Raw genomic sequence first — 17,498 nt, 5'->3', positions numbered from 1 at the left:
TTAAAATTCATCAATCAATGATTATTTGACATGTCACGCCATCTTCACCAGTGCTAAGGACATATTTCTTCCCACACTGGGTGAAAACTTCAATGTAACTGGAACAGATTTTTTCGTCTCTTTTCGTGAGTCTCCCACACCCATATGAACTGAGGGTGAATTTGAAATATAATCCGAACTATAATGACGTTGCCCATCCTTCCAATATAACAATTATTTCTTTTTTTTAACTAGATCATTGGACAGCTTCATTGTCTGCTGTTATGCTAAAAAAGCTACAGAGGGCTTGATGTGTGTTACTCCTCAAAACGAGTTTTCCAGTTGCGAGGATATGATGAAGAACCCAATCATTAGGTTCTGCCTTTGGATTCTTGGCATTGTAGCGTTAGTCGGCAATCTGTCAGTGATTTTCTGGAGGCTTTTCTATGGCGAAGACAGCAAAGTTCAGTCCTTTCTTTTAAAAAACTTGGCAGTGGCCGACTTTCTTATGGGTGTCTACCTCATTATTTTAGCTGTACAGGACACTCGCTGGCAGGGAGAGTATTTCGAGCATGACGTGCAGTGGAGAGGTGGTACATTGTGTCAGGTGACGGGTGCTTTGTCCATGCTCTCTGGTGAGGTAATTTTGTGTCTGTTTTTTTTTTTTAATCCTTGTCCTCAAAAGTCATTAATTTTTCTTACTTTAAATGAAACGACGGGCTACAATGTGAAAAAGATTCGGATGACTGAAGGTACTACACTAGGCTATTTTATAGGCTTTTCGATGGTTGCTTCATAATTTTCGAGAGTTCTGTACCTTTTAAGAAACGAAGGGTTGGACCATAATGCCTTGCTCATGGCAAACAGGTGGAGGGCCACAAAATAAAACAAGACGTAAGTCTCTAAAAAGAGGGGATGAAAAAGAAGAAAAAAGAAGGAATGGCGCGTGTGGAACACCTCGCAAGAAGGCAATCCCTGGCACGCACTAAAGTATCTTGGATCCAGCGGTCTACGTTTTAGATATTAAGTTCCAGAATTTTTGCAAGGTTATTATGGTCAAATCTGCCGATACGGACACAACTGGATCGCTGACATAGCCTTGATTAAGAGGGTTATACTAAACGGCATTGAGACATCAGAGTCAAATTATCAGTCTCGGTAGTGTTTGTATTAAGACAAAGAAAGAAACACAGGAGACAAATGATCGTTTTTCTAGGGTTGCCTTTAAAGTATCAATTTTCCGCACAGGTAATCAAATTCGTTTTATTCTTAATCAGGTATCGGTTATGCTTCTTACAGCCATCACCGCCGACAGACTCATCTGTATCGTGTTCCATTTTCGTGTACAGCCTTTGAGTCTTAAGATGTGCTATTTGATCTGTTTAGTGGTCTGGTTACTGGGCTTCGTCATGTCCTTTCTACCAATGTCAGGTCTGAGCTATTTCAATGTTGAAGGGAAGGGGAATGGCTTCTATGGAAGATCAACTGTATGCCTGGCTCTTCAGCTGTCCAATGACAGGCCGCCTGGCTGGGAATACTCTGTCAGCATATTCATCGGCCTCAATTTACTTGCATTTCTGTTCATTTCGTGTTCCTATGTAGCTATATTTTTGTCTGCTGTGAAATCATCCAGTTCGATAAGATCCACGAATGTTAAACGAGAATCAACCCTCGCCAAACGAGTCGCTTTTATCATTTTAACAGACTTCTGTTGCTGGATGCCTGTGATTATCATTGGTATCTTATCGCTGAGTGGAAGTTTCCATGATCCCGAGAAGAAAGCATATGTATGGATGGCGGTGTTTGTACTTCCCTTCAATTCCTCTGTCAATCCCATACTGTATACTCTTTCCACGCCTCAAATGCGGGATTGGTTTTGTAAGCATTCCAAAAGTAAAGGTAAGTGCCATTTATAACTAGTCATGGTCAACAGAAGCGATGAGTTCATCTCCTCTTTCCATATATTTTTCGTTATGGTTTTACGCGAGAGATTTCTGACAAAAATACCTTTTAAAAATGGTGGTCAATTATATTTCAAAATCTGGTTTTTTGTCTTGCTCAGAGCATGGAAAAAGAGGAGTTCACTATCTGCGTAAACCAGGAGCCCTTTTATCCGCGACGGCGAGCAATCCTGCAACTAAAATAACAACGACTGAGCTTAGTTTGCCTTCACTGAACGTCGCCAATCTGGAACGTAGTGGATGCATCAATAAGGTAGGTTGCCAGAGCATATTTCTAACCTCTCATTGAGCGGATCAATGGTTCGAAAAGATTGAACTTCCACATACCGCGTTAGATATGAGGGTTAAAGGAGTACAAATAATTTAATCGCCTTTCTTTTTTTCCACTCAAAGCTCACTGTTACTTAGACATTGTATCGGATTTGATAGTCAAATATTCAGGGTAATCCTTTTTTGGTTTGCATGGGACACACTGTGCCGTAAAATTAATGGGTAGCGCACCCCAAGAACTTTTTAAAGTTGCAGTTTCCTTGATTGGCGAAAGTATGAGTTTACGCCCACGACCTTCTTTTTATTAGCCAAAGCAACACGTCTGCCAGTCCCTCATTTTTAAAGTAACAGTGAGTCATTAAAGTTTACGGTACATATTAAATGATATGAACATTTTTCATAAGATTAGCTTGCGTGTGAATTTTCTCTTCACTAGGGTTTTCAAGACGATACTTCGCCCCCAGAAAATGGAAATCGTCTGGCTTTGGTAGAAAATGGCTCCTCACAAGATAATTCGAGTGCTACTTACGACACTCGCCTCTGAGGCAATAAGCTTTATTTTCTCACTCTGATCATGATAATCGTTGGAACTCTGTATATCTTATGCATGATTACGTTATGTAGAGAAAACTCAGTCGCCAGCAATCCTCGTTTGCAGTAATATTTTCACGAATATTTGCCGCTTTCTTGTTGTTTTTGTGTGAGTATCCTAATCATCTCAATGTCTTGAGAAAGATTTCTAATTAAAACTCATCATTCTACAACTTAAAGTGAAGCGTGGAGGTGAAACTGGGTAATCTGACATAGACATGGATAACGCTTATTAGTAAATCTACATATATATATATATAACTAACTGCAGACAGTACTGTTTCGGCCTTCTGGGCCTCATCAGTGCAGTTTTTTTATGTTTAAGGTGGACGGCCGGGCCCCCGATGAAGGGCGTGTGCAATGCCCGCCGACCAACAGGACTAATCCCACCCATGGCTTGCGTGCAATGCCTTAGGGTTGGGGTCCACCAGAAACGAGGGTCACCAGACACCAAACTCGCTGGGGAATCGAACCCCACCTCAACAAAAATTAACACACTCACACCAAAAATTGAACACACACACTCGATAACTTAAATAACTTAAACTACTTTTTAGTTTTCATTTTTAGGTTTTAAATTTTTAAACTAATATTAAACTATTTCTTCGGAGTGTACTTTAGCACATGTCTAGGAGGACCATTTTGCGGGTTGAGAACAAAGGCAATTGAACCAGGAGGAACTTGAAGGTGTGATGTTAACCGTAGGAGGTCTACTCTATCACCTGAAAGGCCAGGAGGTGTGGATAGCAATTCGAGAATTTCACTTCTGGACTTGGAAGAAATGACCGACGTAACGGAGGGTGGCGCGGTTATCTTATTAGCGACTGGTACGGAAATCGACTGGGTTGTATCCGTTGTAGCAGGCTTCTTTACAGTTCCTTTTGAAGCCGGAGAAGTCTGGGGAGCAGCGCGTTTACGGGAGACATTGTCTGATGGTACTTGGTCAACCGATGTGCAGGTTGGAAAACGGTCCTCGCTGGCCTCAAGGTTATAATCGCACTCTTCAGACTCAGCAACAACGTCATTAGGGACGGGAGCAATTGTCTCAGCTGTCACATCCTTTTCTTGAGCTACAGACGAGGGTATGTCCATCTCTACTGATGTGTCTACAGCAGGTTGAGCACCCACGGTCGCCTGACAGTTCCTAGCTAGATGTCCACCTTGACGGCATCGGAAGCATTTGCCCCTAAGGGGACACTCCGCCGACTTATGACCAACTTTATGACAAGTAGTACACTGGAGGGGTTGCCCCCTATACCAAATTTTACAGCGGACGCCACGGATAGAAATAAACGGTGAAATGACATTCCTAATAACCATTTGGACAATGCGTGACCCGGTGGACACTGAAGGCCTTCCGGGCCAAACCTGATTGCGAACAGATTTGACCGTACCATATGCGGACAAAGCTGTGCTGATGGCGTCGTTTGATCCCTCAAAGGGAAACCAAGAGACTACAACAGTAGTAAGCTGGGGAGGAGGAGGAGGGGGTTTAACCACCCTACACTCTACATCGCCCAACTTGATGACACCTAGCTCCTCAAAAAATAACTTAGCAGCATCGCCGTTCTCAGCAAAAGTGACTCTCGCAACACGGCCAGGACATGCCTGCACCGCAGCCACCCGATGGTCAGACTCACGGTCAAAAAAACCCAGCAACAAACCAACCGCTTCCGAGAAAAGTACCTCCTCAGGGAGCCCCTGACAGTCAACGTCGATGGTCCTATTAAAGGACACGACCATGCTGAAACTCGGACCCAACCCAAAGACAAGTCAGAGGGATGGGTGACCGAAACAGAGAAAAAGCAAAAAGGAAAGCAAGTTCAGATCGACCGAGAAATCCAAAAAAAGGGATGGGCGACCAAAACGGAACCAAAGAAAACAACCACTGCCAGGGAGGAAAAAGTCGCAAGTTTTCCCTCCCGGCAGGTACTCACTTATCCAACTCAGACCTCGAAAAACACCAGAACCAACTTCAAACTACAAGAGTATGAAGCAACACTTACCATGCGAGACGTGGGTCTCATCAGTGCAGTGCTAATGCTAGGATGGGGGAGAACCGAGACGGTCACCCCAAACGACCCAACCTTTGTGGTATCGTCTAAGCCATGCCAGAGTGCTCAAACTAGAGTAAACCAGCGAGCATGCGCATATATATATATATATATATATATATATATATTTAACAATTACTCCACGAGCGCGCGTTGGATATGAGATGATAGATAGCCAACTCGGCGCTACGCGCCTCGTTGGCTATAATCATCTCATATCCAACAAGCGCGAGTGGAATAATTGTTTTATTAAAAACGTTAAATTAAATTATTAAATTTTATTAAATTTTTAGCTCCCTTTTAATTTTAAGCTGACACGTCCGCTTGCCATATTTGTAGATTATGGTATATTGGCTGATATACCATAATGGCTAAGCCAATAAAAAGTCTTGAATTGCATTATCCAATGATCTAGTTTTTAATAAATATATATATATATGTATATATAAAAAGAGAACTGAGCAACATTATCATGAGTAACTGACTTATTACTCTTTCTGAGCTTGTCATTTCCGTTGTTTGTTTTGTTTGTGAACACCAATCCAAGACAAGGAAACACAATTTTAGATTTAACTCAAATTGTCATGGCATAGAACATTAGTTTTCATGCTGGAGGCTGCACTGCGTAAAGTGGTCGCCCAATTGAACTTTTCAGTGTAATTGAAACTCAAAAATAGAGTTTTGTTTTGATAAACTAGACGTGAGACAATTGAACAACAATTGAATATGAAAGATGAGCAATTTTGAGCTTGGTAATGTAATAAAGAAAGATGTTTTTCGTTTTCTCACAAGCATGGGACCAACAGGAGAAACTGAAGACCTTTGTTAATCCTTAAGCGGGAAGGTTGTCATACGTGAACCTGGTAATGGCCTTACTCATCATAGAATTGTCTATTGTGGTCCAGTGGTCACCTGAGCGCAGAATACGAAGGTCTGGGGTTCATTTCTTAAAGGACTCAGGGCCGCCTATGACATGGCGAATAATATCTTTCTTAATCTAACTAACTTTCACTTTGCTTAAATCCTGACTTTCTATTAGTAACTGACGTGATGGCAAATTCTTTGAAGGATATGCTACTGATTCAAACTAACGTAATTTTGAATGGTACTAGGAGAAATAAGTCTCCTGTTGTAGCCTCGAGCGATCTTTATTGGTTGCTGAAGGCTTTTTGGATGCTGAATAAAGACATCCATCCGTCAAGTGCTATAAATGCTTTTTCTGTAATAGAGACTTCTTTCCCTAAATATAGAGGCTAAGTTTGAACAAAGATTGCGTCAACAACTTTAGGCAGGAAAATTGTATCAACATTGGGCAGAGTGCCTATTGTTCTCGCGACATTTATTTGCAGTTGCAAAAAAGTTATAGATCTGTAATATTAGCGGCGAAGCATACACTGGTTGCTATTCATTGGACGAGATCTTGCGTCCTTTCTTCCGTCCTTTCTTCCACTGCTGTAGCTCATTAGCTTGTCAGGGCGGAGTTACGAAACAAAGGTCTCAGAAGTTATTGTTTGTGCTATTGCTTTGTTTTATCACACTCTGCCAGCGAGTTTTAAACCTAACATTGAAAATACTAGAGCCTGCAACGGCGGTTTGTGCCAAACCATCTCGAAAACGGAGTTTATGAGACTTCAATGAGGGTCTCAATGGGGGGGGGGGGGGGTAGCTTTGACGGTTAATTTATCCAACTGTGACAGATGATGGTTAAATTAGAGGGTTTTTGACGGCTGACGTTTAAATTTAAGGGCTTACGGTAATTGGAAATATATTTCTTCGATGAGTTTGTTAATATTAAGTTTTTCATCATTTGATATAAATTGTTAACTATTTTTAGACTTGTTCAGTCTTCCTATGACGTAATGGAGTGAGCTCCATAACCTCTAACAATAATTTATGAATAGTTTCAAACAATACTTTATTTCCTGCTGTTACAAAACGAAATTAGCAGATTTTTTTTGTAGACCTGACTCCTCAAGCTGCTTTTGTCAAGACGGTTTTCTGCAGCTATTCCGTTTGGTGATCAGTAACATCATATTCGAGAACGCCTTCATATCGTGACAGTTCGTGGACATTTCACTCGACATAAGTGCCATCTCTGAGCTGTTGTCACCCATCCTAATGACACGGCCAAAACTTCCAAGTCGACTCTACTTACTTTCCTTTTTCCAATTACCATACTAGCTTCACTGCTGACGTAGTAATTTCATCTTATCTGATTCATTATGGAAGGTGGATAAAGTTGACTTATTTTTTTCTCAGTTCGTGAGCGGGCAGTATTCTACGAATCCTGCAATCTGATTGGTTCCGAGAGCGAGCAGTATTCTCCCCATCCGGCCCGCTCACACCGGGCGGTATCCGTTTCGCTTGAGTTGTTTTTCAGAACATCTCAAGCTTCTTTGCAATTTTCCACAAATATATCTCATTTTGCCAGCTGGGCAGAATTTTTTCGGCAAAGACTTCGATCACAACCTTTTGGCGATAAATAATATTAATTCTTTCTTCTCTCTCGCTCTCAAATCACTTTGGTTTTTCGGCAAAAATTGATCTCGAAATAGATTTTGTGGTACTAGGTTTGTTCACAAAAAGATTGAAACGCGGCCTAAAAACGATTTGTTATTTGACAGTCCTTCACAAAAAGTAACTCAGAAAGTTAAAAGGAGAAGTAGTTGCAGTTAACGATTACGTTAATCAATGTGACTCTCAATCTTTGATATCTGAATTCTTCAACACAAATTGTTCGTTTGTTAAAAGTTGAGCGAAGTTTTGAGTTCTTCTATAAATAAACTTTCGCCTATTCTTTGCAAGTCCCTTGAATTTGGACATTTCTACCATAAATTTCACCACAGTAACCGAAGGAATTCGATGAATAAAAGTCGCATTAAATCCCCTTGTTTCTAGCTGGAAAGAGTCTCAATGACTTCAGCTTTTCGGTGGAAGAAAAACCGATTTACACACACCATTACAGAAAACAAACAAGGAGACTGACAACTCCAAAGCACACATTTGCATTCACTTACAATTTGACTTTCCGTGACATTTTAAAACGGAACAGAGGTAAATTTTCGAAGATTAATCGTCGTTAGAAATAAACAATACTTTTCGTAAGATCTCCGCGTGTTTTTTTTTTTTTTTACGAGAAGATCGTCGCATGGTCATTTAACTCGAGCGTGTTTGTCATACCAGTACTGTTGTTGTTTGGAGGCGTACGATTTTTTCCTCTTCAATTGGCAGGTGTCGCATCTTGACAGTTACTTATCAAAAAATATTTCAAAGTTTGTTTGGAAGCCTTTTAAGTTACCTTTACAAATAAAAATGTTTCGGTGAAAGTTTTCTCTTTAATTTGGATAACGTCTGTTTTCTTTATCATCCACTCGCTATCGAAGTGTTAAGTTAATGGAGGATTTTCCCGTAATTAAACTCGTAATTGTAGCCCTAAATCATTCGGGTTCTTATGGCAATCATTTTTTTTATGTGTAAGAAAAAAATAAAAATGTTATTGACCAGCATAGGTCGATCCGTATTGGGAAAAACTGTGCCCGAGGTCTTGAGTACCGCCCGAGGCCTACGGCCTCGGGCGGTATTCAAGACCTCGGGCACAGTTTTTCTCAATACGGATCGACCTATGCTGGTCAATAACATATATGTATGGTGTGTTATGGCGTAACTTTATGATGGTACCAGTTCAAGTGGTGGTACAGCACAAGAGTATTGATTCTAAATAGTTTTTGAACGCTGCGACAAGGACTGGTGAGGTATATTCAAAGATCAAATTTTGCTGAAGCCTCGATTTGAGTTCCAGATCTTGTAGGGGAAATTCTAATTATAGGAGAGTTTCTCAACTGTTCGTCTTCATTTTCCATGAATTCACTTTCCAAGTCGCTTCCGTAATCATAAACCTGTGCTGGTTCAAGTCCAACACTTTTATAGAATTTTTGTATACTCGTGTCCCTACCAAGTTAATCGTTGGACAAAAACAGATCTCCTGCGGCCATAGAATTGAGAGATCTATCATTGGTCTGTAGCTCTCTACCCACTCTTTCATGAACACTTCCCAGACTATAGAGCTAGCGTAATTTACCACTCTTGCAGAAGGCTCTCAGCATAATCTTGACGAGGTTGGCAAAATTACGTGCACAGTTTGAAAGCATCCTTTATGGTCTGCATCGCGTTGTGACAATAGAGTTTATTTGCTCAGTAGCAGGGCCAGGATTTAGTTTAAGAACCAAATCATCCTCTAATAATACGGGGAATGTGGCGGTGGTGTTTGCATAATAAACACATGGACGTTTGTAACGCCTCCGCTTCATCAGACCTGTGTTAGCAAACTGGCCAAGGTTTTGGTGACCGAGACTTTAAAAGCGAGGTTTCTTGCAATTTAGTACATTTCCGAGCCAAATATTCGCCGAATCGATTTCCTGGATAGTTATGTTTGTAAACCCGGGTTAAATTCCTCGCTGTGACATCTTGGAAGGAATAAAGAGACAAAAACAACGGGGAACGAATAGACAAAGCACGACCATCATTAGAAAGCGCTGAAGGTACTTCAGCCCTATTGGTGGAACGTGTTACAGACCACAAAGGATGCTCCAAACCCAGTCACGTAATTCGGCTGGCCTTGTCAACATATGCTGTGAGCCTTCTCTAAATGACGTTAATCATTCTTTGTCCTTTTGCTTGATGAACACTCAGTCTATCGAAACAAAACAGCGGATTTCATGGACTACGTCTGTGGACAAGTGTTCGATCTTGTTGTAGTCACGTATACTTGGTTATATTCTATAAGAGCTCCGCTATGTTCTTGTGGCTACAGGTTTCTGGATAAGCATCGGGTTGGCTATCGGGGTGGTGGAACTACACTCCCTTCCAAGGATTCTTTAAAGGTCACTTCGTTCAATTGTGGACAGCTAGAGTCATTTGAGCGCTCAGAATGGATAGTGTCTCCTTCCGCTTCGAATAATCTAAGGGTTATCATTGTTTATTGAACAACGTACTCGGCTGACCAAAGGGTACCGTTACGATTATAAAAGCTGACCTTTCGAGCGTTAGCCCTTCGTCGGAGCGAATAGATGAATTGTGGGTTGTGTGTGCTTTTAAAGGCAGAAAATGGAGCTACGTTATTGGTGGGAACATGGCAACGGGAAAAACACGAATAAATTAGTGGAATGAAAAGCGTTCGTTGATACCTGTGGGATTTAGACTGCCGGTTTGAAAGATGAGCTTTTGTTCAAGAGTTTTACGGCTTTCCGTGCTACCTAAGTGTAAGGAAAGACCGCAGATTTCCATATGTTGTTTAGAATGATTAGGTAAATTAAAATGTCGAGCGACTGGTATCGATGTGTCCTTGTCATTCCTCTCCACGTCGCGAAGGTGTTCTCAGAATCGGTCACCTAGTCTTCTGCCTGTTTCGCCGATGTAAATATTTTTGCAATAAGTGCAAGTTATGCAATAAAATTACATTGGCGGAGGTGCACGTGAAGTGATCGGTAATCTTAATGGTCGCTTAGGTCCCGATATTTTGTCAGTGTTGTGACTGAAAGGACACGTTTTGCATCGTGCACGAGCGCATTTAAAAGTGCCTGGTTGGTCAAAGGGTAGCCATGAATGTGTTTCTCGATGAATTCCTTATCAATTTAGACTTTGTCATTCTTTCAAAGGGACACCTGCTGATCATTGGTGACTTCAACACTCGGACGGATGTCCCAGACGATTCTGACGCCTCGAAGTTCCTGGATATGATAGACTCATTTGGTCTTCACCAGGATGTAAATATGACCACACACATTCACGGTCATACGCTTGAACTCGTCATTACTCGTGTCATGGAAGTGTTAGGAATTTATTTATTAAATGTAAATTATTTTTTTTATTCTCTTAGGATCAGTGTAGTTCGTGATTATTTGTATCTGTTACGTAATTTTTATTCTTCACTTGTGTAAACTGTTGTGTAATTAACCTTTATTGTGTATATCAAATAGTTTTCTTCATTCTTTTCGGGCACCTTGCGTCCATGTGTATTTAAGGATTTGGGTGGTTTGGTACGGTGTGGTTTTTTTTTGAAGAAGTGAGGTGAAGGTTTGTGAGTTACGAGCGAAGAGCGTGGAAAAAATTTGAGTCAACGGAGACTCGGCACAGTATCATTTCTGAGAAATTCATTCAGAACAATCGTTCCATTTCACGGTAGAAAACCATTTGCGGGGGAACGGGTGTGCAAAGAATCTACCAGACTGTGAGCTAAAGGAAGAAGAGATAGTAACTAATTCAATAACAAGTCTGAGCGAGTCAAGTTACGAGAAGTAAAAGTTGAAAACTGCAAAGTTGTCAGAAGACGAAGCAAAGTTGAAACGAAGGAAACGAGCAAAGTTGAGAACTGGTGAGACAGGAACCTGGTTGGAGAAACGGGAGTTTGGTTTGGCAGGGCACTGTTTGTTGGTGGAGCGTGGTGATTTGTGGACAAGAGAAGAACACGGACGCGGGCGTAAGGTGAAACCCAACCGAACTGAACTAAAAAAAAACCTTTTCTTTATCTTAATAGTAATAATCTTGTAAATAGTTTTAGCGTACTGTAGTTTAAGTTAGCGTATTCCTGTAAATTAATTAGATCATTGTATTATCGTTATTGTTAGTCGCTTTATTGTTTTATTAGCATAATAAATATCTCTAGGCCTACGTTTAGTTGTATTGTGGCGTGTGTTCTCGGACTCGTTTATGTTCTGTGTTTTGTTTGTGTTAGGGGGCACCCACCTTTGTGGCGCGGATTCGTCACATATTTTGGTGTCAGGAGTGGGATTGCTCCTTAACAGTTTACATAAACAGCTCAACAGGAGACACGCAAGGTAATAGTAGACGATTATTTAATATGGCTACTGCAGCGATCGGCTATGATTCCTGGGTCCTTAAAGATCTTAGAGCTGAGGCTATCAAACGAGGTATTCATTTTTCTCCTAAGGATGGTGTTAAGACTTTAGCGAGCAAACTCAGAACTTCAGATCGCATAGGTCAGAGTTTCGATGCACCAGAAGAAAACCTTGCGGAGGAAACTTTGGAGACTGGTCTTAGTTTTGAGCAGAGATTACAGTTACAAGAGCGTGAGCTGCAGATGTTAGAACTGCGGAAGAGAATTAGTCAGGAACACAGAGAAATGAGGGAGTTAGAAAGGGAGGTGGAGAGAGAAAGGCGTCAGGCTGAAAGGGAATTAGAGAGGGAGAGAAGGGAGTTTGAAACTCAAAAAGCCCAAGAAGAAGAAAGGCGTTTGGTACGAGAGGAGGAGAGACTCAGAAACCTTAGAGCTGAAAAGGAAGAATTTGCTGTAAGGGAGTTTGAAAGGAAACAGGTAAGTGACAATGAGGTTAAAAGGCCCAAGTTTATCAAAATCAGGGAAATGAGGGAGAGTGAAGATATAGATGATTTTTTCCGGATTTTTGAAATGACTGCAAGGGCGCAATCCTTACCCGAGGGGGAATGGGTTGGTAATTTAGTACCCAAGCTCACTGAAAAGGCTAAGTCTATTTATTTAGAAATCCCAGACCCTGCATGCCAGGATTACCACGAGAGTAAGGCAAGCATTATTAAAGCCTACCAGTTAACCGCAGATCACTATAGATATAGGTTTCGAACCTCAGAGAAAAAGCCCGACGAGGACTTCGTCCAGTGGGGAAACAGAACCCGAAGGTATCTCAGCCGCTGGATAGCTGTTGCCGAGGCTACTGGTGATGCGGATAAGATAATTGAACAGGTATTGATGGAGCGACTTCTTGATGCGGTAAGTCCTGAGCTTAGAGCTTGGTTAAAGGAGCAAAAGCCCAAAACTGCTGAAGAACTTGGCAACCTTGCTAATTTACATGTTCAATCTAGGAAAGGGCCACTTGTTGATGGTAAGTATATGTCAACCGCTAGTTATGAGAAATTTGGGAAAAAGAAGAGGCCAGATGTTAAGGCGGATAACTTATTGTCTGAACAGAAACAAGACCAATACCATGTAAGACCCTCCAAACCATCCTCCCCTCCAGCCCGTAGAACCACGAGGCCTGAAATTAAATGTTACAAATGTGGTAAACCAGGTCACATGTCGTTCAACTGTGGAAAGGGCCGTGGGAAGCCTTCACAGGGATACCTCCTGTGTATGACACCCCTAACGTCAGAACAATCTCAGTTCCCTCCTTGCAATGTTAGAGGTAAAATAAACGGGAAAATTGCAGAAATGGTCATTGATTCTGGTTGTACTAGGACTCTAGTCCAGAAAAGATATGTAAACAATACAGCCTTCACAGGGGAGAATATCACAGTATTAACAGCTGCGGGAGAACGTCTTACAGTCCCACTTGCAAACGTTGAATTTGACAGCAAAGAAGGTAAACACGTAGAATTAGTAGGAGTATTGGAGAGGCTACCCGTAGATTGCTTACTTGGCAGGTCGTCTTTTGGAAGAACACTGTCGAGACAAAATGTTTTGGACCAATGGGAGAGAAATGTTCTAGCTGATGACATTGGTGGAGATGAGGCCTTCGTGATGACTAGGAGACAGAAAGCATTACAAGAAGCCCAATTGAAAGCAGACGAGCTAATTGACAGGGAAAATTCACTCGCCGTCAAGAGTTTAGCGAAGAAAGAAATAAAGCCTGAAGCTCCAGAGGAAGGAGATTTGCAAAGGTTATTTGAGGGCATGGTACAGGAAGAGACAAGTAAGAAGAATCCTGAGAGTGATACTTTGATAATAGAACCTAGTAAAGTTAAACCTCCAGTAAACATCCTAGATAGAGACAGAAACCAGCTGATAGCGGATCAGAAGTCAGACGTGACTCTCGAGAAAATACGCAAGGAATCATCCAAAATGGCACCACAAGAATCGGATGGGTACTTCTTCACTAACGACCTCCTGATGCACCGTAAATATCTTCCCGAGGAACATAATGGAACAAGGTTTGTTGATCGAATTGTAGTACCAGAATCCTATAGGAATGAAATCCTGCGTGTTGGTCACACAATCCCCTTGTCAGGTCATATGGGTAGCAAGAAGACAGTTGAACGCATAACCGCACATGTTTTCTGGCCTGGTCTAAGCTTTGATGTTCGCAAATATTGCGCAACTTGCCCGCAATGTCAGGTGGTAGCCAGGAAGCTGAAGTCAAAAAGGGCACCCTTGAGGCCTGTAGATATTGTTACTGAACCCTTTAAGAAAATTGCCATCGACATTGTAGGAGAATTACCCAGGACAACAACGGGTTACAGGTACATTTTAACAATCGTAGATTATGCTACACGGTACCCAGAGGCCATTCCTTTACGGTCAACGAGCTCAAAAGCGGTCGCAGATGCATTGATTCAGTATTTCTCTAGGGTGGGTATCCCCGATAAGATAGTGTCTGACCAGGGCTCCAATTTCATGAGTAAGCTTATGGCCCAGCTGTATGAGCAATTAGGCATAACTAAGATTAAGACATCAGTATACCACCCCAGGCAAATGGGTTAGTGGAGCGTTTCAACGGCACTTTAAAGAGTATGCTGAGGAAGTTTGTTCGAGAGCGGGTTCAAACCTGGGACAAGTATCTCCCATACTTACTCTTTGCGTATAGAGAGATTCCTTGTGAGTCCACTGGTTACTCGCCCTTTGAATTACTTTATGGACATACGGTGAGAGGACCCCTCGCCGTTATCAAGGAGACTTGGTCGGAAGGATCATCTTTAGAAGACAATCTGATAACTCATGTCCTTGAGATCCGAAGAAGACTTGCAACGATGCAACAAGTTGTTCAAGAAAACTTGAAGCAAGCCCAAGGTAAGCAGAAACGGTTGTATGATATTCATAGTTCAAAACGACACTTAGAAGTTGGAGACAAAGCCTTAGTTTTGCTTCCCACCCCTGGGAGTAAATTAGAAATGAGATGGCAAGAGGACCCTTCAAAGTCACTAGAGCACTAGAGGACGGATTGAATTATGAGCTTGATACAGGCAAGATGTACAAACAGCATCGCACTTATCACATTAATTTGCTTAGCAAATGGCAGAGCCGTGATGAAATGGCTGCTTTAGTAATGGCGGAGTCCCCAGAGATGCCACTGCCGCACGAAAGCAACGTTTTCCCATTTGGTCACGATGAGACTTGTAAAGATGTAGTGATCTCTGATAATTTGACGGAAGATCAAAGACGACAGGTAAAAAACTTGCTACATGAGTATTCTGATGTATTTTCAGGAAAACCAAATTTAACCAATGTAGCGGTGCATAAAATCGACACGGGTGATTCCCCACCCATTAGGTGCGCCCCTTATAAGGTCCCTCAAAAACTTGAGGAGGAGGTTAACAAAGAGATTGAAAATATGCTGGAAATGGGCATAATACGCCATTCTACTAGTCCATGGGCGGCCCCTGTTGTCATTGTTCCCAAACCAGATGGTACAATACGACTGTGTGTTGATTACAGAAAAATGAATTCTGTCACAAAGATGGATGCTTATCCTATTCCCTCCATGGAACGTATGATTGAGAAGATTGCCTCTGCTAAGTACATTAGTACAATTGATCTCACAAAAGGTTACTGGCAGATTCCCTTGGAGACCTCTACCATCGAAAAGTCCGCATTTATTACTACCAAAGGCTTGTATGAGTTCTTAGTTATGCCATTTGGTATGAAAACAGCTCCAGCATCCTTTCAGAGGATGATGTCTGAGAAAGTCTTGCAGGGGTTAGATTTTGCAGATGCCTACATTGATGATGTCGAGGTTGACACGTCAACATCTTTTCCCCAACACCTTTTTGAGCTCCAACAGGTTTTACAACGTTTACGAGAGTGCAAACTTAATGCTAGGCCGTCCAAATGTAAGATCGCGATGTCAACGGTCGATTTTGTTGGTCACAGAGTTGGAGGTGATAGAATTCAGCCCCGCACAGCTTTGGTTCAAGCCATTAAAGAATATCCCAGACCAGAAACTAAGAAGCAGGTAAGATCTTTTCTTGGCTTAATCGGGTATTATAGGAAATTTATCCCAAATTTTTCGGAACGGGCTGCTGTCCTTACCGACCTCACTAAGGGTAAAAATCCCTCTAAGGTTCAATGGAGTACTAATCATGAATCAGCTTTTCAGGATTTGAAAGTTGCAATGCAGACTCCCCCTGTTTTGAGGCCACCACACTGGAATGACGAGTTCATTTTGCAAGTAGATGCGTCAAATAGAGGTCTTGGGGCCATCTTAAGTCAGAAAGATCAGGACGGGGAGGAACACCCCATAGCATATGCTAGTAGAAAGTTACAGCCTAGAGAGGAAAAGTTGTCTACCACAGAAAAAGAATGTTTAGGAATTGTTTGGGCTGTAGAGCTATTTCGCTATTATTTATATGGCCGCACTTTTAAGCTGCAAACGGATCACAATCCCCTTGTGTGGTTAAATCAGGTTCGCGACAAGAGTAGGAAACTATTAAGGTGGAGCATTACCTTACAGGAGTACGACATAAAAATAGAACATAAGAGTGGTAAGCAAAATTGTAACGTAGATGCCCTTAGTAGGGCGTAAATACCTCATATTGCTCTACAGTATATTAATGTAATCTTTAATTAAGCACTATTTTTGTGTTTCCATGTCCCCAAAAAATAGCTATTTAAGGGGGGAGGTGTCATGGAAGTGTTAGGAATTTATTTATTAAATGTAAATTATTTTTTTTATTCTCTTAGGATCAGTGTAGTTCGTGATTATTTGTATCTGTTACGTAATTTTTATTCTTCACTTGTGTAAACTGTTGTGTAATTAACCTTTATTGTGTATATCAAATAGTTTTCTTCATTCTTTTCGGGCACCTTGCGTCCATGTGTATTTAAGGATTTGGGTGGTTTGGTACGGGGTGGTTTTTTTTTTGAAGAAGTGAGGTGAAGGTTTGTGAGTTACGAGCGAAGAGCGTGGAAAAATTTGAGTCAACGGAGACTCGGCACAGTATCATTTCTGAGAAATTCATTCAGAACAATCGTTCCATTTCACGGTAGAAAACCATTTGCGGGGGAACGGGTGTGCAAAGAATCTACCAGACTGTGAGCTAAAGGAAGAAGAGATAGTAACTAATTCAATAACAAGTCTGAGCGAGTCAAGTTACGAGAAGTAAAAAGTTGAAAACTGCAAAGTTGTCAGAAGACGAAGCAAAGTTGAAACGAAGGAAACGAGCAAAGTTGAGAACTGGTGAGACAGGAACCTGGTTGGAGAAACGGGAGTTTGGTTTGGCAGGGCACTGTTTGTTGGTGGAGCGTGGTGATTTGTGGACAAGAGAAGAACACGGACGCGGGCGTAAGGTGAAACCCAACCGAACTGAACTAAAAAAACCTTTTCTTTATCTTAATAGTAATAATCTTGTAAATAGTTTTAGCGTACTGTAGTTTAAGTTAGCGTATTCCTGTAAATTAATTAGATCATTGTATTATCGTTATTGTTAGTCGCTTTATTGTTTTATTAGCATAATAAATATCTCTAGGCCTACGTTTAGTTGTATTGTGGCGTGTGTTCTCGGACTCGTTTATGTTCTGTGTTTTGTTTGTGTTAGGGGGCACCCACCTTTGTGGCGCGGATTCGTCACATATTTTAAGACAAGCACTATCATTCAAAAATTACCAAGGGTGCACCGGTACTTTTCTGATACTTTCCTCCTTTTCGTCACATATATTTAAGAC

At 41.5% G+C, this 17,498-nt stretch overlaps 2 protein-coding genes across 6 annotated transcripts in view; both read left to right on the top strand.

Moving 5' to 3' along the window:
* LOC111347088 (uncharacterized) overlaps positions 1 to 2,980 on the top strand; it is a 68,197-nt gene extending 65,217 nt beyond the window's left edge. For 3 of the 5 annotated variants that reach the window (XM_088733203.1, XM_088733205.1, XM_088733204.1), the window contains exons 45-48: positions 235 to 619; positions 1,257 to 1,878; positions 2,042 to 2,193; positions 2,647 to 2,980. In XM_088733203.1, coding sequence (XP_088589329.1) covers positions 235 to 619; positions 1,257 to 1,878; positions 2,042 to 2,193; positions 2,647 to 2,754 — 1,267 coding nt within the window. In that variant the 3' untranslated portion in view covers positions 2,755 to 2,980. Of the gene's footprint in view, positions 1 to 234; positions 620 to 1,256; positions 1,879 to 2,041; positions 2,194 to 2,646 lie in introns of those variants that run through there. The other 2 variants (XM_088733206.1, XM_088733207.1) reach the window with 2 other exon arrangements.
* Positions 2,981 to 11,711: 8,731 nt separating this feature from the next.
* LOC111334598 (uncharacterized) lies at positions 11,712 to 14,321 on the top strand. Its single transcript, XM_088734425.1, has 3 exons — positions 11,712 to 12,067; positions 12,290 to 12,614; positions 12,813 to 14,321. The coding sequence occupies exons 1-3, from the start codon at positions 11,712 to 11,714 to the stop codon at positions 14,319 to 14,321; spliced, it is 2,190 nt and encodes a 729-aa protein (XP_088590551.1).
* The last annotated feature ends 3,177 nt before the right edge of the window (positions 14,322 to 17,498 follow it).

Source organism: Stylophora pistillata, chromosome 9 (assembly GCF_964205215.1).
Source record: "Stylophora pistillata chromosome 9, jaStyPist1.2, whole genome shotgun sequence".
NCBI classification, from domain to species: domain Eukaryota; kingdom Metazoa; phylum Cnidaria; class Anthozoa; order Scleractinia; family Pocilloporidae; genus Stylophora; species Stylophora pistillata.
This window is presented reverse-complemented; position numbering and strand designations above follow the sequence as displayed.